The 24,687-nt window shown below is 46.5% G+C and overlaps 1 protein-coding gene across 5 annotated transcripts; it reads right to left on the minus strand.

Moving 5' to 3' along the window:
• Positions 1-15,677: 15,677 nt before the first annotated feature.
• LOC140419849 (uncharacterized) lies at positions 15,678-24,528 on the minus strand. Of its 5 annotated transcripts, XM_072503901.1 has the most exons (3): positions 24,154-24,358; positions 23,857-24,004; positions 15,678-22,796 (listed from the first exon to the last, which is right to left on the minus strand). In XM_072503901.1, the coding sequence occupies exon 3, from the start codon at positions 22,430-22,432 to the stop codon at positions 21,527-21,529; it is 906 nt and encodes a 301-aa protein (XP_072360002.1). In that variant the 5' UTR covers positions 22,433-22,796; positions 23,857-24,004; positions 24,154-24,358; the 3' UTR covers positions 15,678-21,526. The 5 variants fall into 5 exon arrangements, with proteins under 5 accessions (XP_072360002.1, XP_072359998.1, XP_072359999.1 ...); XM_072503897.1 differs by lacking the exons at positions 23,857-24,004; positions 24,154-24,358 and adding an exon at positions 24,446-24,528; XM_072503898.1 differs by lacking the exon at positions 23,857-24,004.
• Positions 24,529-24,687: the final 159 nt, after the last annotated feature.

The following is a 24,687-nucleotide window of genomic DNA, read 5'->3' on the forward strand; positions in this document are numbered from 1 at the left end:
ACAGCCCAGGACCGCAAGAAACTTCAGAGAGTCGTGAACATCGCCCAGTCCATCACACGAACCTGCCTCCCATCCATTGACTCCATTTACACCTCCTGCTGCCTGGGGAAAGCGGGCAGTATAATCAAAGATCCCTCCCACCCGGCTTACTCACTCTTCCAACTTCTTCCATTGGGCAGGAGATACAGAAGTCTGAGAACACGCACGAACAGACTCAAAAACAGCTTCTTCCCCACTGTTACCAGACTCCTAAATGACCCTCTTATGGACTGACTTCATTAACACTACACCCTGTATGCTTCATCTGATGCCAGTGCTTATGTAGTTATGTTGTATATGTTGTGTTGCCCTATTATGTATTTTCTTTTATTCCCTTTTCTTCTCATGGACTTAATGATCTGTTGAGGTGCTCGCAGAAAAATACTTTTCACTGTACCTCGGTACACGTGACAATAAACAAATCCAATCCAATCCAAACCCCTGCACAGACCCTCGCAAGGCAAACTTTATCCTCTCCAGCTTGATAAATCCTGCCATGTCATTGATCCAAGCTTCCACACTAGGGGGCTTTGCATCCTTCAATAGTAGCAAAATCTTCCGCCGGGCTACCAGGGACGCAAAGGCCAGAATACTGGCCTCTTTCGCCTCCTGCACTCCCGGCTCGTCCGATACCCCAAATAATGGCAATCCCCAGCTCGGCTTGACCCGGGCATTCACCACCTTGGACATAGTCCTCGCAAAACCCCTCCAAAACCCATCCAGTGCCGGGCACGACCAGAACATATGGACGTGATTTGCCGGGCTCCCGAGCACCTCCCACATCTGTACTCCACTCCAAAGAACCTACTCAACCTCGCCCTTGTCATATGCGCTCTGTGAGTAACCTTGAACTGTATTAGGCTGAGCCTGGCGCAAGAGGAGGAAGAATTAACCCTACTCAGGGCATCAGCCCACAGACCCTCATCTATCTCCTCCCCAAGCTCCTCCTCCCACTTGCCCTTTAACTCCTCCACCGAGGCCTCCTCCTCTTCCTGCAGCTCCTGATAAATCGCCGAAACCTTGCCTTCTCCAACCCATACACCTGAAATCACCCTGTCCTGAATCCCACATGACGGAAGCAGCAGGAATTCCCTCACCTGCCGCCTCACAAACACCCTCACTTGCATGTACCTGAAAGCGTTTCCAGGGGGTAGCCCAAACTTCTCCTCCAACGCCCCCAGGCTCGCAAACGTCCCATCGATGAACAGGTCCCCCATTCTTCTAATCCCCGCCCGATGCCAGCTCCGAAACCCCCCATCCATCCTTCCCGGGACGAACCGATGGTTCTCCCGAAACGGGGACCAAACCGAGGCCCCCACCTCGCCCCTGTGTCGCCTCCACTGCCCCCAGATCTTCAGTGTCGCCACCACCACCGGACTCATGGTGTACCTTGTCGGCGAGAGCGGCAGCGGTGCCGTCACCAGCGCCCTCAGGGTCGTGCCCACACAGGACGCCATCTCTAACCTCTTCCACGCCGCCCCCTCGCCCTCCATTACCCACTTACGGATCATCGCCACAATGGCTGCCCAATAATAGTCACACAGATTCAGCAGCGCCAGCCCCCCCCCCCCCCTGTCCCTGCTACGCTTCAGAAACACCCTCTTCACCCTCGGGGTCTTATTCGCCCACATAAATCCCATGATGCTCCTGCTTACTCGTTTGAAAAAGGCCTTGGGGATCATAATGGGAAGGCACTGGAACACAGAGAGAAACCTCGGAAGGACCGTCATTTTTACCGACTGCACCCACCCGCCAGTGAGAGTGGCAGCATATCCCATCTTCTAAAATCCTCCTCCATCTGCTCCACCAACCGCGTCAAATTGAGCTTGTGCAGGGCCCCCCAACTCCTAGCTACTTGGATCCCCAGGTACCGAAAGCTCCTTTCCGCCCTCCTCAGTGGTATCTCGTCTACCCCCCTTCCCTGGTCCCCTGAGTGCACCACAAAGAGCTCACTCGTCCCTAATGAAATGAATGAAAATCGCTTATTGTCACGAGTAGGCTTCAATGAAGTTACTGTGAAAAGCCCCTAGTCGCCACATTCCGGCGCTTGTTCGGGGAGGCTGGTACGGGAATTGAACCATGCTGCTGGCCTGCCTTGGTCTGCTTTAAAAGCCAGCGATTTAGCCCAGTGAACTAAACCAGCCCTACGTTGAGTTTATACCCCGAAAAGTCCCCAAACTCCCTAAGGATCCGCATGACCTCCTCCATCCCCTACACTGGATCCGCAACATACAACAACAGGTCATCTGCATACAACGACACCCGGTGTTCCTCTCCCCCCCCCGAACCAATCCCCTCCATTTCCTGGACTCCCTCAGTGCCATGGCCAGTAGCTCAATTGGCAGTGCAAACAGCAAGGGGGACAAGGGGCACCCCTGTCTCGTCCACCGGTACAGCCGAAAGTACCCCGACCTCCGCCGGTTCGTAGCCACACTCGCCACTGGGGCTCTATATAGCAGCCTGACCCAACTGATGAACCCCTCCCCGAACCCAAACCTCCGCAACACTTCCCAAAGATACTCCCACTCCACCCAATCAAAGGCCTTCTCCGCGTCCATAGCTGCCACTACCTCCACTTCCCCCTCCACCGAGGGCATTATAATCACGTTGAGGAGCCTCCGCACATTTGTATTTAGCTGCCTACCCTTCACAAATCCCACCTGGTCCTCATGAATCACCCCCGGGACACAGTCCTCAATTCTCGTAGCCAGCACCTTCGCCAGCAACTTAGCGTCAACATTGAGGAGCGAGATTGGTCTATACAACCCGCATTGCAATGGATCCTTGCCCCGCTTCAAGATCAAAGAAATCAGCGCCCTGGACATTGTCGGGGGCAAGGTCCCCCCCTCCCTCGCCTTATTAAAAGTCCTCACTAGCAACGGGCCCAGCAGGTCCACGTATTTCCTGTAGAATTCAACCGGGAACCCATTCGGCCCCGGGGCCTTCCCCGCCTGCATGCTCCCCAATTCTTTAACCAGCTCCTCCAGCCCAATCGGCGCCCCCAAACCAGCCACCTCCCCCTCCTCCACCCTCGAGAACCTCAGCTGATCTAGGAATCTACCTCATGAGAACCTAGGGAGTATTTCAACAGCCGCTGATAACAGCTTCCCAGAACAAGAAATGCTATGTGTCCTTGATAAGATCAAGGACCCCAGGTGCAGACAGGACATCATTATGTTAGTTTTGAATGACTTCTGTATGAAGTTAGGGGAGGGTAAGACAACACCCATTTTAACCATATATGTGATAACTTGGATGCTAAGAAAATTGATTGACTGCATGTAATGAAGTGTGACGCGAATATAGTTGATTGGTTGTATATAAATGAGAATACAACTAATTCTGCCCCTTGACTCTATATTAACCCGTGTGAGCCTCAGTTCAAGTGAGAAAAGGTGCCGTCAAAGGGTGCGGAGTCTCAGGCCTTTCCTCGCAGAATTCTGATATAATAAACTGCTTTTTTACTTATACTCAGGCCTTTATGTGAATATTTTCACCTCTAACATTTGGCGTAGTTGGCAGGATGTTGCTGAGCCGGACTTTGCTCGAGCCAGTGGACAAGGCGAGTGGTCAAACCTTTGACCACCAGAAATTAGAGTCACGCGGCGAGACGGACGGACGGCGAAGCAACATCCAACAAATCTGGTATCAAGGCCAAGTGAGTAAAAGACTCAGTTTAAAATTTACCATTTTCTTTAGTACTAATTGGCTGCTCGAGGACCCATGCTGAGCCTGAATTAAGGGGGCAATTGAGCTCTCACATGACGGCCAGAGTTAGTTGGGAATCCGTGACGCACAGACTGTTGAGTGAATAACGGGTCGCATAATTTATCGTGACACAGTGCCAAGCGACAGGACCTCCACCCTAAGGGAGTGGACAATAGGTAAAGCCTCTGAGCACAGTCGCCTAGGCACACTGGATACGCGGGTGATAGAGACAACATGGTTAACATTTCATTGAAAAGAGAGGCATGAGGCCGCTTTTCTGGTGTCCCCCGGGATCCATGAATCTGGCGTTCGGGTAAGAGCAAAATACTCTGGTACAAAAAAAACAATGATCAAAGATGGGTGGGATCCCGACGCAGCCCCTGTAGAACAGAGAAAATGGTGAGATACACAGAAGCGAGATAAGACAAATAATGCAGCAGTCATCTTAGTTCACCAGTTAGAAGAACAAATTACAGAAATTAAGTGCACCCCCACGCAGCGTTACGCTGATAATGTAAATGACAGATATAAAGCCTTCACACCTTTTGAAAAACAGCCTAGTTGAAAGGAATTGAGCTCTCACTCTCCCAAATCATTTTAAGCATAGCAATAGCTATGGGGCTGGGGCTGTTTAGCACCAGACTAAATCACTGGCTTTGAAAGCAGACCAAGGCAGGCCAGCAGCACGGTTCAATTCCCGTAACAGCCTCCCCGAACAGGCGCCGGAATGTGGCGACTAGGGGCTTTTCACAGTAACTTCATTTGAAGCCTACTTGTGACAATAATCGATTTTCATTTTCATTTTCATTTTCATTCATTAACGCGAGAAAAGATAGCGGCAGTACAGATTGTGCAAACTCGCAAAAGAATCACAGGGAACTGCTACAATTACGGCTAAGGACTGTCCTGGAATGTCTCAAGGAGAGGGGAAAGAAACAGGCTCCCTGGGAATGGACATTTTAAATTAACTAAAAGTTTATAATGTCCAAAGGAAAAGAAAAAACCCTCAAATAAAGTAAAAATCCAAAAGATCAGACCTCATGGTCATTGAGGAATGAGGAGGGGAAGGTACAATGTCCCAGAAATGTTGTAGCTCAATTAATAAAAATGGAAGCCGGGTGGATTTCAATAAGACACACTGTGGCACAGTAAAAAAAGGGTCTGAAACACTCAACCAGCTTTTGTTAGGAAATATCTGACGATGACAAATCCCCCTCCCAAAACAAAAAAAATGGGGAGTAAAGTCAATACAAGATTAAGGTTAGAAACTTAACAATGGATTCTTGTCTAGAATAACTTCAGATCGTTTCAAAATTGCGAGATCGGTTTTCAGTTTGAGAAGCCGTCCAGATAAACTTGGAGTAATTCAATTCATTTGAATCAAAAAGAAACAAACCCAATAATATCTCTTTCAAACACTGGTTAAATAGCGAACATTGAAAATTGAATTCACTTTAAAGAACAAGAAAGAACTTTGAGTAACATTAAAGGAAAGAATAAATAATGTTTGAGATCATGTAACAGATGCATATGGCATCATTCCAAATTCTCCGACTCCTTCGGTTCTGTACAAAAATCTAACCATTTCAGGAAGCAGGTCACCTGCACAAAACAATATACGTCTCTAAGAATAGCTAATGCCTATAAAAGTAATCCGTGGAAATTGACTTAAAGGGAATAACACAGATAAAGTTTTATGACGAAGGAGAATGGAAGATTTTGTTCAGTATATTAATTAAGCGATTGTGAAACTGCTGTCTCTTTGAGAATCTGTTGCCATGAGGGAGGGCCAACAGTTAACTCTGATATTTGCGACCTGTGAGAATGTGTGTGTTTGGTCTGTGAATGTTAATATCTCTCTGCTAAGATTTATCTTCTGAGAAGTAACCTTGAGTTTATAATTTGCAACCTAGAATAGGCTCCAGAAGGATTTTTACATAACTTATTTTGGTTAAAGCACTGAAGTGCAAGGTTTCCTTTGTGAGTGTTGTGATATTTGTGTGTCGTCTGACATTGTGATTGAAAGATCATAGTTTGAGTGTAATTAACAATTTTGTTTTTTAAAGGTTATCATTGACATTTCCAGGGTAATTTGGATACACAGGAATTTTAATCAGGGTACAAAACCACGTATGTAAGAATAAGAAAATATTAGTTTTATGGTGTTCATTGGAAGTTAGGATAGTTGAAATACATTTGACCAATCCGGTGTTGGATTAGTCCAGGGTTAAAACGTCCCTGACACAACGCAGATGTATTAATTCTGAGATGGCAGAATTAAGTGTAAAGTACAGATGGGTAAATAAAATGTGTCCATGATCATGTTTCTTGTTTAAACAAAAGGGTGGTCACAAAATGACGTCTGGTAGAGAACTCTGGTAGAGAACCAAGATACAGCTCAAAATTGGTTCAGTCATATATTCAATAAGTTATTGTGTTTGATATTTTAAAATAGATGTTTAAAATTAGCTTGGAAATTAAAACTTCAGACAATGTGGAAGCTGGTTTCTTTAAAAAAAAAACCCACACAACTCTGATTAAAAGCAGATCTATATTCCAAGAGAACCCATCGTTCTAAGACACTTGATAACGGGAAGATGGCAGCAATCCAACTTTTGCTCCACCCACTTTTTAAACCAGCAGAGAATTGACCCGTGCTTGTTAATGCCTGGATTTGGTATGTCTCTCTTGTGGGGACCATGAATTTGGATTCAGTTGAATTGGTTTGTGGAGCAGGCGAGGAGCTGGATTCGAGGTTTGCCCCTGTCCACACTCAGCTCTGGCTTTGTAATTCTGGTAAAGTAATAAAAAAAAAACAGCTGAAGATGTTCTTTTAATTGGAACTTACAAATCTTAAGTTTTGAATTGTCAGATATATTCAGATTAGCTAACCCACTCAGTCCCAAGCAGAATGGATCTTTTGTGTTTTACTTTACAAGTAACTGCAAGTGGCACAATATTTGCAGTAGCTTCAGGAATGTGAGATAGTTGAGTTATTGTAAACTGGCTAATTAACCAGGCAAAAGCACGTCAAGGTTGGGTTCAAGCGCAACAGAATTAGGCGCGTCACCACAAGGAAAATAGATATGAAAAGGTTGCAAAATATGACAACTATTTCGGCAAATACAGGAAAAGCATTATACGGACAACATCTAACACCTGGTGACGACCAGGACACTTTTCCACTTTTCCGTTAAATGTTTAGGTTAAACATTCAAGAAAGGCTGGAACGACAGCAGCAGCTGTGGGGACTCGTGATGGCTCTTGAGATCGCAGAACAACTACAAGTACTTAAAAGCGCAGGAATATCACTGATTTCACAACGGACACAGGATGCACGTAGCTATATGAATGATGGTGCTTTATATAATTTTATTGACGGGATGTGCATCCCAGCAGCCAGAGACTGGAACAATGATATAGCTTATTTTAATGCTTGGCTGCAGCTACATTCGGGGAAAGACAGCAGATGCGTATACAAATTGTGTCTGTACTTCTCGCGGGTTCAGGTACTGTTTATAATATGAAATAAATATGGATAGTGTTTTAAGTAAGATTGTTATGAAGCAGGCTCCCAATGACATGGGTGCCACTAGATTTTGAGGGCATGACAACCTACACAGGGTTAGAAGAGGCATAATCAATGATGCTGCGACATGACTTAACACAGAAACTTCTATGGTAAAGTCACTAGACATACAAAGGTTAAATGCAAAGGTGGAACAACTTACAGGAATAAGGAAGAGGATATTAGAGAAAGCAGAGAAAGGTCTAGCCAGCTTGGGGAAGAGGGCCTGGATATACAATTGAATAGGACAACACTGTTAAGGACGGACTTCCGGTGGTGTGGGCAAGCAGGGCGGCCGCAGCAACAGGAGCTCCCGCCAGTGGCCGCGATTCGCGGCGATTTTGGGGAAATCCCCGAGTCCTCACGCACCCCCCGACTATCGTCGGCCTTTGGGGCCGCCACGAGCAGCCAGCGGGGCCGGTTTAAAAACCGGCGAAGAACCCCGCGCGGGTGTCGGGCGGCGGGGGGCTGAGGGGCCGGGCCCGGCAGGTCGGAGCAGCGGGGGGCGGAGCTACGAAGAGGTCAAGGCGGCAGGCCCGAGCGCCATGTAGGGAGGGTGCTCCACGTCGGATGGCTCCCACCTAGGACGAAGAAAGAAGATTGAAGCCTTGTCCCAGGTGAATGCAGAGGAGAAAGAAAGAAGATTTAAGGAAGTTTGGTGAAAGTTTTTTTTTTTCTCTCTCCCCTTTTTTTTTCAAAAAAGAAGAATGTCATATTGATGAAGGGCAGGAGGGCGAAGGGGGAGAGAGGAGAAAAGAAAGAAGATAAAAAACAATAAGCCGCTAAAGGATGCGAAGAGCAGCGTCGAAGAAAGGAGGAAACGCGGGTTCGCCGCCGAAGGAGAAGACGAGCAAAAGTGTTGACAGGATGGCGGAAGCCGAACTGCAAGGCGGGGCCGCACTACTTACGGTGGAGAAGATGACCGAGGTGATGGCGGTGGAGCTGGAAAAACAGTTTGTGAGGCACATGGAGGCCTTGAGGAAAGAGATGGCGGTCGTGTTGAGGTGATGGGTGGAGGAGGCAATCGGCCTGATGAGGGTGGAGGTGGCAAAGGCATTGGCCGAGGTGAGAGAGCAGGGCGAGAAGATGAAGGAGGTGGAGGAGGCCGTGACACGTCACAGCGACCAGGTCCCCTCGATGGGAGACGAGCTGCGGAGGGTGGTGGAGGTTAACAGAGGGCTCCGAGCAAAGCTGGAAGACTTGGAAAACCGCTTAAGGCGGCACAATTTGAGAATTGTGGGCTTGCCCGAAGGGACAGAGGGCCCATGGCATAAACGCAATACTTCGCTAAGAAGTTGGCGGAGCTGATGGGGGAGGGTGAGAACCCCACCCTGTACGAGCTAGACCGAGCTCATCGGTCATTAAGGCCGAAGCCCAAAGTGAACGAGCCGCCAAGGGCAGTAATTATCTGCTTCCATAAGTTTTGCATGAAGGAGAAAGTATTAAGCTGGGCGAAGCAGGAGCGCGAGGTGCTGTGGGATGGTACTGCGGTTCGGATCTACCAGGACTTGACGGTGGAGTTGGCAAAAAGACGAGCGGCGTTTGGGCGAGTGAAGGCGGCTTTGTACAAGAAGGGGATGCGATTTGGTGTGGTGTACCCGGCAAAGTTGAGAGTAACATATAAAGCCAAATACTTTTATTTTGAGACAGCGGAGGCGGCTGAGGCGTTCGTGAGGGCAGAAGGCTTGGGACAGATGTGAAGAGCGGAACTGAAAGAGAGACTGTGGACTGTGTTTGAGCGGCTGGAAAATGTACAAATGTTACAACTTTCTTTTTACTGATTTGTATTGAAATTTACTTCTCTTTGCATTGTTGCAGAGTTCCAGTTAATGGTGTTCTGTGTTGCGACGGTTAAATATTGTTAGTGAATTGTAGGAGTTGGAATGTTGGGTTTGTTTTGGTGTTTCTTTCTCTGGGACTGGGTGGAAGGGGGCGAGAGATCTTGGCGGGGGGAGCCACCCGCGCTAGCTAACTAAAGTCAGTTAGTGAACGGGGGTGAGGTGAGAGGAGGACTGCGGACGTTGGAGCCTGGGTAGCAGGCTTCAATGGGCCTACGAGGCGAGCAAGAGGGAGTGGAGGGATGGATGTTGGGGGATGTTTTTGTAGGGGGGGTTCTTGGCAGGGGGGGAAGGGGTTTGATGTTAACAATGGACAGGGGCGGGTCAGGCTTATGGGGCAGGGCCCGGTGGTATGGTGACGGTGGATAAGAAAGGTGTGTGTGTGGGCGGGTGAGAGACCCCCAGTAAGGATAATAACGTGGAACGAGAGAGGGTAGGAGGTCCGGTCAAGAGGTCAAGGGTGCTTGCACATCTTAAAAGTTTGAAAGCCGATGTAGCAATGCTGCAGGAGACTCACTTGAGGGTGAAGGCCCAGGTGAGACTTAAAAAGGGCTGGGTTAGCCAAGTGTTTCACTCCGGATTTGATGGACGGGCTCGAGGGGTAGCGGTGCTGGTCAGCAAAAGTGTACGCTTCCAGATGGAGAAGGTGGTGGCAGATCAGGAGGGAAGATATGTGATTGTGGCAGGGGCGCTGGAGGGGAGATTAGTGGCGCTGTTAAGCGTATACGGTCCCAATTGGGACGATGTGGGATTCGCAAGGAAGGTGTTTGGGGCTATTCCCGACTTGGACACGCATGAGCTGATTGTGGGGGGGGACTGGAACCTGGTGCAGGAGCCAAGGTTGGACAGATCACGGCCGCGCTCACTGGTCCCATCAGGGGGGGGGCGAAGGTGCTGACTGGGCTAATGGTGGAAATGGGAGGGGTGGACCCTTGGAGGTTCCTGCACCCAAGGGAACAGGAGTATTCGTTTTTCTCAGCGGTCCATAAGGTATACTCGCGGATCGATTTTTTTGTGGTGGGGAAGGCTTTGCTGGCTGGAGTCAAGGGGTCGGAATGCTCTGCAATTGCAGTGTCAGATCACGCTCCACATTGGGTGGATATGGTGCTGGAGAAGGGGGCAGCGCAGAGACCGGGGTGGAAACTGGATGTAGGGCTTTTGGGGAACCAAGTGTTCTGTGAGAAAATTGAAAAGGTAATTAAGGAATATGTAGGTTTCAATTGTACGGGTGAGGTGTCGAAGGCAGTCGTCTGGGAGGCTCTAAAGGTGGTGGTGAGAGGTGAGGTAATTTTGTTTAAGGCCAGGGTGGATAAAGAGGAGAGGTTGGAGTGGCAGAGGGTAATAGATGAGATGTTGGAGGTAGACAGGAGGTATGCAGAGGATGGGGACCCGGCAAAGCTGGAAAAGAGGAAGGAACTACAGGCGAGCTTCGAACGACTGTCCACCAGGAAGGCGGTGCGCCAACTGAGACGAGCAAGGGGTGCAGTTTATGAACATGGAGATAAGGCCATGTTAGCAGGTCAGCTCCGGAAGGAGGCAGCGGCAAGAGACATTCTTCAGGTGAAGGATAGGGCAGGGAAGTTGGTGGTGGCCCCAGTGCTGATTAACAAGGTTTTTGATGCAGGAATTTCTAGATAGGTTGGAGCACCCGAGGCTAGGGGAGGGGGACAGGGCTACATTAGAAGGAGCAATAGTGGAGCAGGAGATAAAGGATGCGATTGGGAGGATGCAGTCGGGGAAGGTGGCAGGGCCGGATGGGTTTCCGGTGGAATATTATAAAAAATTTAAGGATAGGTTGGCACCCCTGATGGTGAGGATGTTTGAGGAGGCGATAGGGAAGGGGGTGTTGCCGCAAACCTTGGGGCAGGCATCGATTTCCCTGTTGCTAAAAAATGATAAGGATCCGACGGAGTGTGGGTCGTATCGGCCCATATCACTTCTGAATGTGGACGTAAAAGTGTTGGCGAAGGTACTGGCGGGTAGGCTGGAGGAATGCCTTCTGAAGGTAATAGGGGAGGATCAGACGGGGTTCGTGAAAGGGTGGCAGCTGTTTTCGAACATTAGGAGGGTTTTGAATGTTGTTATGGCACCAGCGGAAAGAAAGGAAACAGAGGTGGTTGTGGCATTGGACGCCGAGAAGGCGTTTGATCGGGTAGAATGGGGGTACCTGATGGCAGCGCTGAAGCGGTTTGGGATTGGACCAAGGTTTGTGAACTGGGTAAAGCTATTATATAAGGAGCTGAGGGCGAGTGTCCGCACAAATAATATCAGTTCGAGATACTTTTCTCTCCACCGTGGGACGAGACAGGGATGTCCTATGTCCCCCCTGCTGTTTGCACTTGCGATTGAGCCGTTGGCCATCGCATTGAGAAGTTCGTGAGCATGGAAAGGAATAGTGCGGGGGGGGGGGGTGGGGGGGGGGGGGCGGGGGGGGATAGAGCATAGGGTGTCCTTATATGCCGACGACTTGCTGCAGTATGTGTCGGAGCCGAGTGCGTCGATAGGAGGAATATTGGAGCTACTGCGGGTATTTGGGTCTTTCTCGGGGTACAATTTGAACCTGGACAAGAGTGAGTACTTTGTGGTGTCTCGGCCGGGGGTGGGGGCAGGGGTGGGGGGGGGGGGGGGGGGGGGTTGCCATTCCGTAGAGCAGGGACTCATTTTAGGTATCTGGGGGTGCAGGTTGCCCGGGAGTGGGGGAGGCTTCGTAGGTACAACATCACTAGTTTGGTGGGGAGAGTGAAAGCCGATCTGGCAAGGTGGGATGGTCTCCCTCTGTCACTGGCGGATCAGGTACAGACGGTTAAAATGAATGTGTTGCCGCGATTCCTGTTTATTTTTCAATGCCTACCGATTTTCCTGCCAAAGTCTTTTTTCAGGGAGATTGAGGGAAGGATTCAAATGGGGAGGGAAGGTGGCCAGAGTGAGAAAGGTGCTGCTACAGAGGGGAAGGCAGGCAGGGGGTTTGGGTCTCCCGAACTTGTTGCACTACTGCTGGGCGGCGAATGTGGAGAAGGTGCGGAGCTGGGTCAGAGGGGTGGATTCTCAGTGGGTCAGAATGGAGGAGAGTTTGTGCAGGGGGTCGGGGCTGAAGGCACTTGCAACAGCGCCGCTCCCGATAGCTCCGGGGAAATATTCAGGGAGTCTGGTAATAATAGCTTCATTGCAAATCTGGAGGCAGTTTCGCCAACACTTCGGGTTGGGTTTAGAGTCAAGGGAAATGCCGATTCGGGGGAACCACAGATTTGAGCCAGGGAGGTGGGATGGAAGTTTTCGGAAATGGGAAGAGAAGGGGATTAAGACTCTAAAAGATTTGTTTCTTCGGGGTCGGTTTGCAGGATTGAGGGAGCTGGAAGCTAAGTATGGGCTAGAGCAGGGAGAAGGGTTTAGGTACATGCAGGCTCGGGATTTTGCCAGGAAGGAGATACGGAGCTTCCCAGAGGAACCGGCCTCCACATTGCTGGAGGAGGTGTTGACGACAAGGGGACTGGAGAAGGGGGCAGTGTCAGCGGTGTACGGAGCTATTCTGGAAGAGGATAAGGCACCACTGGAAAGGATCAAAGCAAAGTGGGAGGAAGAGCTGGGAGAGGTTATAGAGGAGGGGGTCTGGTGTGAGGTGCTCCGGAGAGTGAATGCCTCCACCTCATGTGCGAGGTTGGGGCTGATACAGCTGAAGGTGGTATATAGAGCGCACCTCACGAGGGAGAGGATGAGCCGATTTTTTGAAGGAGTAGAGGATGTGTGTGAGCGTTGGGGGGGAGGGGGGGGGGGGGGGGGTGGCCGCAAATCACGTTCATATGTTTTGCTCCTGTCCAAAGCTAGGGGAGTACTGGAAGGAGGTGTTTATGGTAATTTCCAAGGTGGTGCGCGTGAAGCTGGACCCGGGTCCCCAGGAGGCCATATTCGGGGTGTCGGACCAGCCAGGGTTGGAAACGGGAGCGGAGGCAGATATCATAGCCTTTGCCTCGTTGATCGCCCGAAGGCGGATTCTGTTGGGATGGAGAGCAGCCTCTCCACCCTGTGCCCTGGCATGGCGGGGGGACCTGTTGGAATACTTGACCCTTGAGAAGGTTAAGTTCGAATTGAGGGGAAGCTCGGAGGGGTTGTACAAGTCATGGGCATTATTCATTCTGCACTTTCAAGAACTGGATAACATTGAACATTAGTTGGGGGGGGGGGGGCGAGGGGAGCTGTGTAGATTAAGGGTGACTACGGGTAATCCCTGATTCCTTTTTGTCATTTGTTTACGTAAACATGCGGGATGATGTTTGGGGGTTGGTGGGAGGATGGGATCGTTGTTATTATGGGGATTGACATGTCTTGCTGATTATTGTTTATTGTTGATGGGTGTAAATGTGGGAGAAAATGTGAAAAAGGAGAATAAAAATATATTTTTTAAAAAAGTGTTAAGGACACACACTAAGACAATCAACAATAATTAACAAACGCATCGACCAAGAAGGGAGACAGCCGGAAGGCTCTGACAGGAGCAGCTAAGACACACCCTTGATCTGACCTAAAGGGGGGAGGTGCCTGATTGAATAGACAGCCCGCAACTGGCTAAGCTAGACAAATGACAAGGGACGCTGGACAACCGTACTCTGAAGGGAGTAACCAGAGTATACTCAGCGAACCCCGACTGCAAAATGGACGAGATAACGTGGGTAGAGATGGTCCTGATGATCCCTATCACCACACCGGACTCAGGGCCATTCCCTCACAACCAACTGGAGGACATGGGAATCGTACGGGCTAACACCTCCCTCAGGTAGTATCTCATCGAGATCTCTGTGATACGCAGGAATAATATATGGAATCTCCCTCACGGGGTGTAAACAGAAAGGGGACATTAAAGTGTGCCCCGACCCGGTAGGACAGGGAGAGTTGGACGAATGTGGGTTAATCAGAACTCATGGTTGTGCCTTAGAGATTACACCTGCCCCCATGCATTTTAAGTTTACGGAGGAAAAGGAAATACTGTGTCTCCACCACCATAGCCTCCGATCGCTATAACTTTTGTACCCCTTTGGCCCATCACTATAGGCCCAGCAAGGATCATTTGAGTTAGGATTATAAAGAGCCAGAGATGGTCCCACATCTTGCAGAAACTCTGAGGGAACGAAGACTCCAGATCGGCCAGTTAAGCTTTACCACTAGTTAACGAAATAACCTTTGAAAAAAAAACGCAGAGTAACTACTTGAGAGTGAAAGTTGGTGGCGGAGAGTGTGGGACTGTTAGATGAGCTTACTTGAAAACTGCTATGAATTACATCATTTAATGACAGACAGCAGAGTTGGTCAGGGAGGCAGGAATGATTGATATCAAGACATTAAATGTGACTTACATGGATTTTGTTTGAGGAGTGATCTTTGAATCACTTGCACGGTGTACGTACGGAACATCTGGGAGGTTACATAGCCCAAAGGCCATATATCTTTGCTACACACCCTGCAGCCCTCATATCATTTCATTGTGGTCAGTTGGAGTTCTGTAAACATCTTCCATGACCAAAAGAGGGAAGTGTTGGAGGTCATATTGTGATACTGGACTATGATATAAATTATAGGTGGCCCTGTAACTACATTTGTGCTCCTATATATTACTTTTGAATAGTTCTGTTGAGACAAAAGGTACTCATTGGCTTAGATGCCTGTTTAGAAGAGGCAATTTGTAGAAATAGTGTTTACACAATGCTTGTTAATATCAGAAAGGACACAAAATGGCTGTTAACTATTTCAGCAATACTAAAGACACAAAATGGCTGAACATGCCACTTACCTTTAAAAATAAGTTACAAACTGTGTAAACTACCTCATGAGAACTTAGGGAGTATTTCAACAGCCGCTGATAACAGCTTCCCAGAACAAGAAATGCTATGTGTCCTTGATAAGATTAAGGACCCCAGGTGCAGACAGGACATCATTATGTTAGTTTTGAATGACTTCGGTATGAAGTTAGGGGCGGGTAAGACAACACCCACTTTTAACCATATATGTGATAACTGGGATGCTAGGAAAATTGATTGACTGCATGTAATGAAGTGTGATACAAATATAGTTGATTGATTGTATGTAAATGAGAATACAACTAATTTTGCCCCTTGAATCTATATATTAACCCGTGTGAGCCTTAGCTCAAGTGAGAAAAGGTGCTGTCAAAGGCTGCAGAGTCTTAGGCCTTTCCTCGCAGAATTCTGATATAATAAACTGCTTTTTTACTTATACTCAGGCCTTTGTGTGAATATTTTCAATTTCGATAAAAATATTTTCTAATAAACAAACAAAGCCTAGGTGATGCCTCTAAAATCAGCCATTGTCTGTAGCACCTCTGGATCGTGGCCGCTTGAACAGGTGTGAGAAAAATCTGAGGTAAATTATCGAGGGAATAGTCCCATTGTGGGTTACAAACAAACATCTTATTTAACCCATCACAAAATGCCAACTGTAGGTTGACTGGATGCCAGCTCAGGTGATTAACACATGTATATAGTATTAATGTTGAATTAATTATGAATAACAATATGTTTCAATATGTACATTTTTATTCAAAATTTTTGTTTATAACCAACACATCAACAACAAACCAGCCCAGAAAGCAGATGTTACACAGTCCAATATTGTAAAGAAAACACAACCAATCATATAAATCCCACCCAAAGGAAAACAAAAATAACTCTCCAGCAACAATGACAATGACCCCCAACCCCAACAGCTGATGATGACTAACTCCTTAAAGTAGGAAATGAATGGCTGCCATCTCGGGTTGAATTCCTCCACCGACCCCTAACGATGCACTTGACCTTTTCCAGACACAAAAATTCCATGAGGTAACCCACCACGCTGGGCGGAGTAGGAGATCTCCATCCCAGCAGAACTCACCTCTGGGCTATCAGTGGGGCAAAGGCAAGAACATCCACCTTCACCGCTGTCTGCAGCCCCGGCGAGTCCGACACCCTGAAAATGGCCACGGACAGACAAGGCTCCAGATTAATGTTAAGAATCACTGACATGGTGCTGAAGAGGAAACCTAAAAGCTTACCATCCTTGGACAGGACCAGAAAATGTGTGAGTGGTGCTTGCGTGGGCCCACTAACCACACCCACATGTCCTCCACCCCCACGAAGAACCCACTCATCCTGGTCTTAGGGTTTTTTTCTCTTTCTATATCATAAATATTTTTATTCTCCTTTTTCGCATTTTCATCATATTTGCAACAACAAATAATTCACAACAACAACAATGGCAATCCCATAGCTAACAATCCCTCATCACCACCCACCCTCCATCAGCTCCCAATATTTTGAATACAAAACACCAATAAAAAAGAATCATCATTAACTTATACATTCCAAACCCCAACTCCCCCCTAATGTTCAATGTCATCTAATTTGTGAAAATGCGTGATGAACAAGGCCCATGAGTTGTAGAACCCTTCCATCCTCCCACTCAACTCAAGCTTTATTCCAAAAACAAGCTTCATTCTAAGAACTTAGTTAACATTTGTGTAAACACACACAGCAAGAATTTTTATCAACTATCAGCGGTACTACGCAATTAATTCAGACCCTTGAAAAAGGTTCCTCAAATGCTGGTATGGGTATTAAAGGCGCTGGTTTTATCACCGCTTGAGGTTTCGCTATCACTTGACATGTGTGACATGATTGACAAAATTTAACTACATATTTATGTCGTCCAGGCCAATAAAAATGTTTTTGTATTTTAGCTTGTTCGGTGATTTATTCTAAGAACTTGTTAACATTTGTATAAACACAGCAAGAATTTTTTATCCAGTACAAACATAAAGACCCCACACAGCTACAGTAATCTATGTATAAACCTTAATGAATTCCCCCTTAACTGTTCCAATTCAATAACAAAATCCAAGTATAACCAGAAACCCCTTTTCAAAAGGTGTGGCCCGGCACACACCCTTCTCACTGGTATAAGACTTGTTATTGATACTCTGTTCCCCCTTTCAAACAGCAGATTTGAATTCCATCCGTAAAGCAATTATCTCTTTTAAGTTACCAAGTAGTCTGGAACAGGTTTTAAAATGAAGATAGAGGAAAACACTACTTTCAACCTGTGCAGTTCAAACCAGTCCAAACTCAAATCGAAATTAAAAACTCACAAAGCGACAGCCCAGCTCCACCCACACAATGACATCACTGAAGCCATGTGATAAGACAAAAACATTTCTCAAAGGGGCACTCCCATGACACTTCCCCAAAGGAAAAAACAATAAACCATCAACTTCAAAGATGATTTCATTTTTCACCTTTTCACTTGCCCATTGATAACAATTGACAATAAACATACATTTTTTAAACAAAAATAAAACAGGCAAACATTGCTAATAATAGTCCATTTTAGTTCTTCTTTCACCATCAAATCTGCTTCTCTTCATCACATTTGTGGCAAAGCATCTGCTATCACATTTTCCCATCCTGCCACATGTATAATTTTTAAATGAAATGACTGTAATAATAAACTCCATCGAAAGAGTCTGGCATTTTTATTCTTGAATCGCCCCAAAAGCGTCAATGGATTAAGATCAGTATATATAATTGTTTCAGACGAATTGCTGGCAACATAAATGTTAAAATGTTGCAAAGCCAGCACCAAGCTCAAAGTCTCCTTTTCAATTGTAGAATACTTCCTCTGGTGATCATTTAATTTCTTGGAAGAATATCTAACAGGCCGCTCTATTCTATTCCTTTGTCGTCTACTTGTAAGAGCACAGCACCTACACCCACATCACTCGCATCGATAGCCACCTTGAATGGTTTTGCGTAATTTGGAGTGGCCAACACAGGAGCAGTGGTTAACGCAGCCTTCAGGCCGTCAAATGCCTGCTAAACACTCCGCCGTCCACTGAAATTTGCTACGCTTCTTCAGCAAGTCCGTCAGTGGAGCAACCACACTGCTAAAACTCGGCACAAATTTATAGTAAAAACCACTCATGCCAAGAAATCGCATTATTTCCCTTCGAGTCAAGGGTATTGGAAACTCCCCAATAACTTTTGTTTTCACATCCCGTGGGATCATTTGTCCATGTCCAATTGTATGGGCTTTTCCAAACTGACTTTTGGCTAGGTTTACTACCAAACCCACCTCCTGAAGTTGATCAAATTACTCCATCAGATGCTTCAAATGTTCTTTCCATGTCGGACTAAAAGTCACCAGATCGTCGATGTATACCGCACAATTGGGTAATCCTGAAATGACTTTGTTAATTAACTGTTGAAATGTGGCTGGGGAGTTTTTCATGCCAAATGGCATAACTTTGAATTGGTATTAACCATTTGGAGTCACAAAAGCTAAACCTTCTTCGCCTTTTCGGATAAAGGTACCTGCCAGTAACCTTTAGGTAGATTCAGTTTGGAGATAAAAGCTGATTGTCCCACCTTCTCAATGCAGTCCTCCAAGCGTGGGATAGGATAAGAGTCTGTTTTTGTACTTGCATTAACCTTTCTATAGTCCACACAGAATCATTGGGTATCGTCTGGTTTTGGTACCATCACGATGGGTGAGCTCCACTGGCTGCAACCCACTTCAATTATGCCATTTTTAAGCATACTTTCAATTTCTTTTTGAACCTGTGCCAATTTTAGAGGATTAAGTCTATACGGATGTTGTTTAATTGGGACAGCATTTCCCACATCTACATCATGTATAACCATTTTAGTACTTCCCAACTTATTTCCCAAAACTTGCCCATGTGATATTAGTAACTCTTTCAGGTCAGTTCGTTTTTCCTCTGGAAGGTAATTCAATAATTTATCCCAATTTTTAAAAACATCCTCGTTATCCAATTTAATTTGAGGAATGTCAAATTCAGAGTCATCTGGATTTGGTTCTGCACCGAGTTAGAATTACAAAACATTCCTCCTTTTGCTCTCCGTCCCTTTCAAAATACCTTTTTAGCATATTCACATGACACACTCGGTGAGTTTTCCTTCTTTCTGGCTTTCTTACCAAATAATTCACCTCACTCAATTTCCTTTCAATGTGAGAAGGTCCACAAAACCTCGCATTTAAAGGTTCACCTACCACTGGTAACAATCCTAAAACTTTATCTGCACTGACAAAACTACGAACTTTTGATTTCTTGTCAGCTACCTGTTTCATCACATGCTGTGCAACTTATAAATGTTGTCTGGCCAATTCACCTGCTCTATTTAATTGTTCCCTAAAAATTTGACACGTAATCCAATAATGTAATTTCAGACTGCTCACGCACCAATTTCTCCTTAATCAATTTAAATGCTCCGCTTAGCTTATGACCAAAAATTAGTTCAAAAGGACTGAATTTGGTTGACTCATTAGCTGCATCCCTAATTGCAAACAGTACGAAAGGAATTCCTTTATTCCAATCCTCTGGATAATCTTGACAATAAATCCTCAACATTGTCTTTACTGTCTGATGCCACTGTTCTAACGCTCCCTACGATTCTGGATGGCACGGCAGTTGATTTAAATTGTTTTACTCCTAAGCTATCCATAACCTCCTTGAATAACCTCGAGGTAAAATTTGATCCTTGATTCGATTGTATTTCTGTGGGTAGTCCATACCTAGCAAAAAATTTAAGTAACTCCTCCACAATCCTTTTAGCTGTAATATTGCATAATAGTCCATACCTAGCAAAAAATTTAAGTAACTCCTCCACAATCTTTTTAGCTGTAATATTGCATAATGGAATATTGCCTCTGGAAACCTAGTAGACACATCCATTATAGTCAAAAGATATTGATTCCCACTTTTTGTTTTAGGAAGCGGTCCTACACAATCGATTAGGACCCTGGTAAAAGGTTCCTCAAATGCTGGAATGGGTATTAAGGGCGCTGGTTTTATCACCGCTTGAGGTTTTGCTATCACTTGACGTGTGTGACATGATTGACAAAATTTAACTACATGTTTATGTAGTCCAGGCCAATAAAAATGTTTTTGTATTTTAGCTTGTTCGGTGATTTATTCTAAGAACTTAGTTAACATTTGTATAAACACAGCAAGAATTTTTTATCAATTACAAACAAAGACCCCACACAGCTACAGTAATCTATGTATAACCCTTAATGAATTCCCCCTTAACTGTTCCAATTCAATAACAAAATCCAAGTACAACCAGAAACTCCTTTTCAAAGGTGTGACCCAGCACATGACCTGGTACAAGACGTGTTATTGATGCTCTGTTCCCCCTTTCAAACAGCAGGTTTGAATTCCTTCCATGAATCAATTATCTCTTTTAATTTACAAAGTAGTCAGGAACAGGTTTTAAAATGAAGATAGAGGAAAACACTTCTTTCAACCTGTGCGGTTCAAACCAGTCCAGAGCTCATAGCGAAAGTAAAAACTCACAGAGCCACAGCCCAGCTCCACCCACACAATGACATCACTGAAGCCATTTCTGAAAGGGACACATCCATGTCAGATGTTAGCCTTTATCACAAGAGGATTTGTGTACAGAAATAGTGAAGACTTGCTTCAATACTATAGAGTCATGGTTAAACTCCAGCTGCAGAACTGTGTGCAGTTTTATTCCCCCTATCTTAGGAAAGATATTATTGCCACAGAGGGAGGACAACGAATTTTCACCAGACTTGTTCAAGGAATGGCAGGATTGTCCTATGAAGAGAGATTGGGGAAACTGAGACTGTATTTTCTAGAGTTTTAAAGAATGAGAGGGGATCTCAATGAAACTTACAAAATACTTACAGGAATAGACAGGGTGGGTGCAGGTGAGATGTTTCCCCTGGTTGGAGACTCTGGACCCAGGGACACAATTTCAAAATAAGGGGGAAGCCACTTAGGATAGGTCTCGGCGGAGACATTTCTTTACTCAGAGGGTTGTGAATCTTTAGAATTCTCTACCACAGAGGGCTGTGGGAGCTCAGTCATTGAGTGTGTTTAAAGCAGAGACTGACAGATTTCTAAATCCCAATAACACAAAGGGATATGGGGTAAGTGTGGGGAAAAAGGCATTGGAGTGGATGATCAGCCATGATCGTATTGAATGGTGGAGCAGGCTCGACGGGCTGAATGGCCAACTCCTGCTCCTATGTTCCAATGATACAAGGATAGGTAGAAAGGTAAGTTGTGAAGAGGACATATGGAGACTACAAAAAGATATAGATAGGTTAAGTAAAGGGGGAGAATCACAAAAGGCGAATATACAGGAACAGTAAGTAATTAGGAAAGCTAATAGAATATTACTGTTTATTGTGAGGGGAATTGAATACAAAAGTAGGGAGGTTATGCTTCAGTTATACAGGACATTGGTGAGACCACATCTGGAGCATGGTGTACAGTATTACTCTCATTTAAGGAATGATGTAAATGTATTGGAAGCAGTTCAGAGAAGGTTTACTGGACTCATACCTGGAATTGGAGGCTGCTCTCAAGAGGAATGATTGGACAGGTTTGGCTTGTGAATACTCTCTCCCCAGTGTGAACTCGCTGGTGTGTCTGCAGGCTGGATAATTGACTGAATCCCTTCCCACACTGAGTGCAGGTGAAAGGCTTCTCCCCAGTGTGAATTCGCTGGTGTGTCTGCAGGTTTGATAACTGAGTGAATCCCTTCCCACACTGAGTGCAAGTGAACGGCTTCTCCCCAGTGTGAACTCGCTGGTGTGTCTGTAGGTGGGATAACTGAGTGAATCCCTTCCCACACAAAGAGCAGGTGAATGGCCTCTCCCCAGTGTGAACTCGCTGGTGTGTCTGTAGGTGGGATAACTGAGTGAATCCCTTCTCACACTGAGAGCAGGTGAATGGCTTCTCCCCGGTATGAACTCGCTCATGTGATTGCAGGCCAGATGGATCACTGAATCTCTTCCCACAATGAGAGCAGGCAAACGGCCTCTCCCCAGTGTGAAGGCGCTGGTGTATCTGCAGGCTGGATAATTGAGTGAATCCCTTCTCACACTGAGAGCAGATGAATGGCCGCTCCCCAGTGTGAACTCGCTGATGTGTCTGCAGGCTGGATAATTGACTGAATCCCTTCCCACACTGAGAGCAAGTGAACGGCTTCTCCCCAGTGTGAACTCGCTGGTGTGTCTGTAGGTGGAATAGCCGAGTGAATGCCTTCTCACACGGAGAGCAGGTGAACGGCCTCTCCCCAGTGTGAACTCGCTGGTGTGTCTGTAGGTGGGACAACCGAGTGAATCCCTTCTCACACTGAGAGCAAGTGAACGGCCTCTCCCCTGTGTGACTGCGTCGATGAATCTCCAGCTGTGATGGTGCACTGAATGCCTTCCCACAGTCCCCACATATCCACGGCATATTTTTGTGTCTCCTTGTATCTCTCAAGGTCAGAAAATCAGTTGAAGCCTCGTCCACACACAGAACACGCGTAGTCGGTCCCCGCTGTGAATGGTGCGCTGTTTTTTCAGGCTGTGTAACTGGTTAAAGCTCTTTCCACAGCCAGTGCTCTGGAACGCTCTCACTCGGATGTGTGTGTCTCGGTGCTTTTCCAGTCACAATTATGTTTAAAATCTTTTGATGCTGACAGATCCGGCAAACATTTCCTCTTCCCCTTCTCGATTCAAAGGCCGATAATATTCAGGTCCGAAGGAATTTGGTGATTCTGTCAGATCGAGAGGTTACTTTTGAGATTTATGCCTGTAATTCCTCCTCTTCTCATATCCTGTAAAAGGAGTTTACAAAAGACATCACTGTCAGTACAGGATAGAAATTAAGAACAGACAATTCTAGTTTCTAGAGAACATTTTTTTCTCTCACATTTACTATTACCTAGTCTCTCATACCTATTTCACCATACCTAGTCTCCAGGGAGTGGACGCGGAGGAGTGGAGTCTCGGAGCAGTAAGTAGAAAGACATTTTCTCGGGGATTCGCGGCCTCGTTTCCAGGGAATGGACTGAGAGGTCGGAATTTTCGGAGGCAAGTAAAAAACCTTTCCCTGCGGATTCGCGGCCTGCTCACCAGGGAGCGGACTTCGAGGGGCTGAATATTAATACCTTACCACAGGGATCTGTGGGCCAGTCTCCAGGGAACGGACAGGGAGGGGTGGAGTATCGGAGCTGGGGGTATAAAAACCTTCCCTCGGGGATTTGCAACCTCGTCTCCAAGGGGACTTGGAGGGGCGGAATATCGGAGTTATGAGTATAAAAACCTTACCTCGGGGGCTTGCGGCCCAGTCTCCAGAGAACAGATGCAGTGAGGCAGAGTATCGGAGTTATGAGTATAAAACCTTAACTTGAGGATTTGCGGCCTAGTCTCCAGGGAAAGGACTCAGAAAGGCAGGGTATTGAAGTGGTTTTCAAACTTTTTTGCCCGGGACCCATTTTTACCAACCGGTCATCCTTTTCGACCCATGTCGGACGATCTTTACGACCCACAACGGCTGACCTTTGTAACCCTCGCTGGATGATCTTCGTGATGCACGCGGAGTAACGGAGCTGTGAGTACAAAAACCTTACCTCGGGGATTGGCGGCCTAGTCTCCATGGAGTGGACTCAGAGGGGCGGGGAATATTGGAGCTAATATTGTGGGTCTAAATGCCTTACCTTGTGGATTTTACTGAAGCTGTAAAAAAAAGCAAATCTACCTCAGCACTATTTTCCCACACTATCCCCCATGTCCCTCTGTATCTTCAATATCTAGAAACCTATCAATCTCTGTATTGAAAATAGTTGATGACTGAGGCTCCGTGGTCTTCTGGGGTAGAGAATTCCAAAGCTTCACCTCATCCTCAAGTGAAGAAATCCCTCCTCCTCTCAGCGTTCTCTCCATTTTCCTGCCGGTTCCCCATAACCCTCGACTCCCTGGTCAATCAGAAATCTGTCCAACTCAGCGGTGAATATATTCAGTGACCCCCAGACTCCACTGGTCCCTGTGGAAGAGAAATCCAGAGACTAACAACCCTCTGAGGGAGGAAATGACTGGAAATATATAACGTAGCTACAGCACAATATTACACAACTGGAATTAATAATAAATGTACTTTACTTCAAAACCATCAATAAAATATCGAATCTGTACCATAGAACAACACTGGACATTTCTCTGTCTGATATTAATGTCAGCCATCTCCTGGGGAATCCAGCCCTTTAATTGTGAACATTGCGACAATCCTTTTAGCCAGACAAATAAATGTGTGAAGCTGAGGGAGCAAAGGGTATCTTTAAGAGAGAGAGAGACCAGGGCCAAGCTTTGCAGAGTTTGCACCCTCCCTGGATTCACTTCCTGTCCCTTCAGTTGCTGCAAGTGACCAATTGAAGGTCAGAATGAGAAAAGAAATGGAAAGGGGGAGAAAAGAAAGTGTTTTACTCACAGATGTTGGAGACAGGAGGACGTTTTAGTCTGTGTGAAGCTCAATCTTCAGTCACACAATGGCTGGAGGACAAGAGTCCTTCCGGTCCTCTCGGTTTCCCATTGGCCAATCCGCCGCAGACCGACAAAGAGGCTCATGCTCTGATTGGCTGGGGGCCCTCCGACACTTCCGATTGGTCAGCACCTCAGCAGGGAGGTCAAGGGGGGTGGGTTTTCCGTCCGCGCATGCGCAGCTTCCCCTCC

Source organism: Scyliorhinus torazame, chromosome 5, assembly GCF_047496885.1.
Source record: "Scyliorhinus torazame isolate Kashiwa2021f chromosome 5, sScyTor2.1, whole genome shotgun sequence".
Lineage (NCBI taxonomy): Eukaryota > Metazoa > Chordata > Chondrichthyes > Carcharhiniformes > Scyliorhinidae > Scyliorhinus > Scyliorhinus torazame.

Excerpts from the sequence above, each read along its gene's own strand:
- LOC140419849 (XM_072503897.1), bottom strand. The coding sequence starts at position 22,432 with ATGCCGTGGATATGTGGGGACTGTGGGAAGGCATTCAGTGCACCATCA.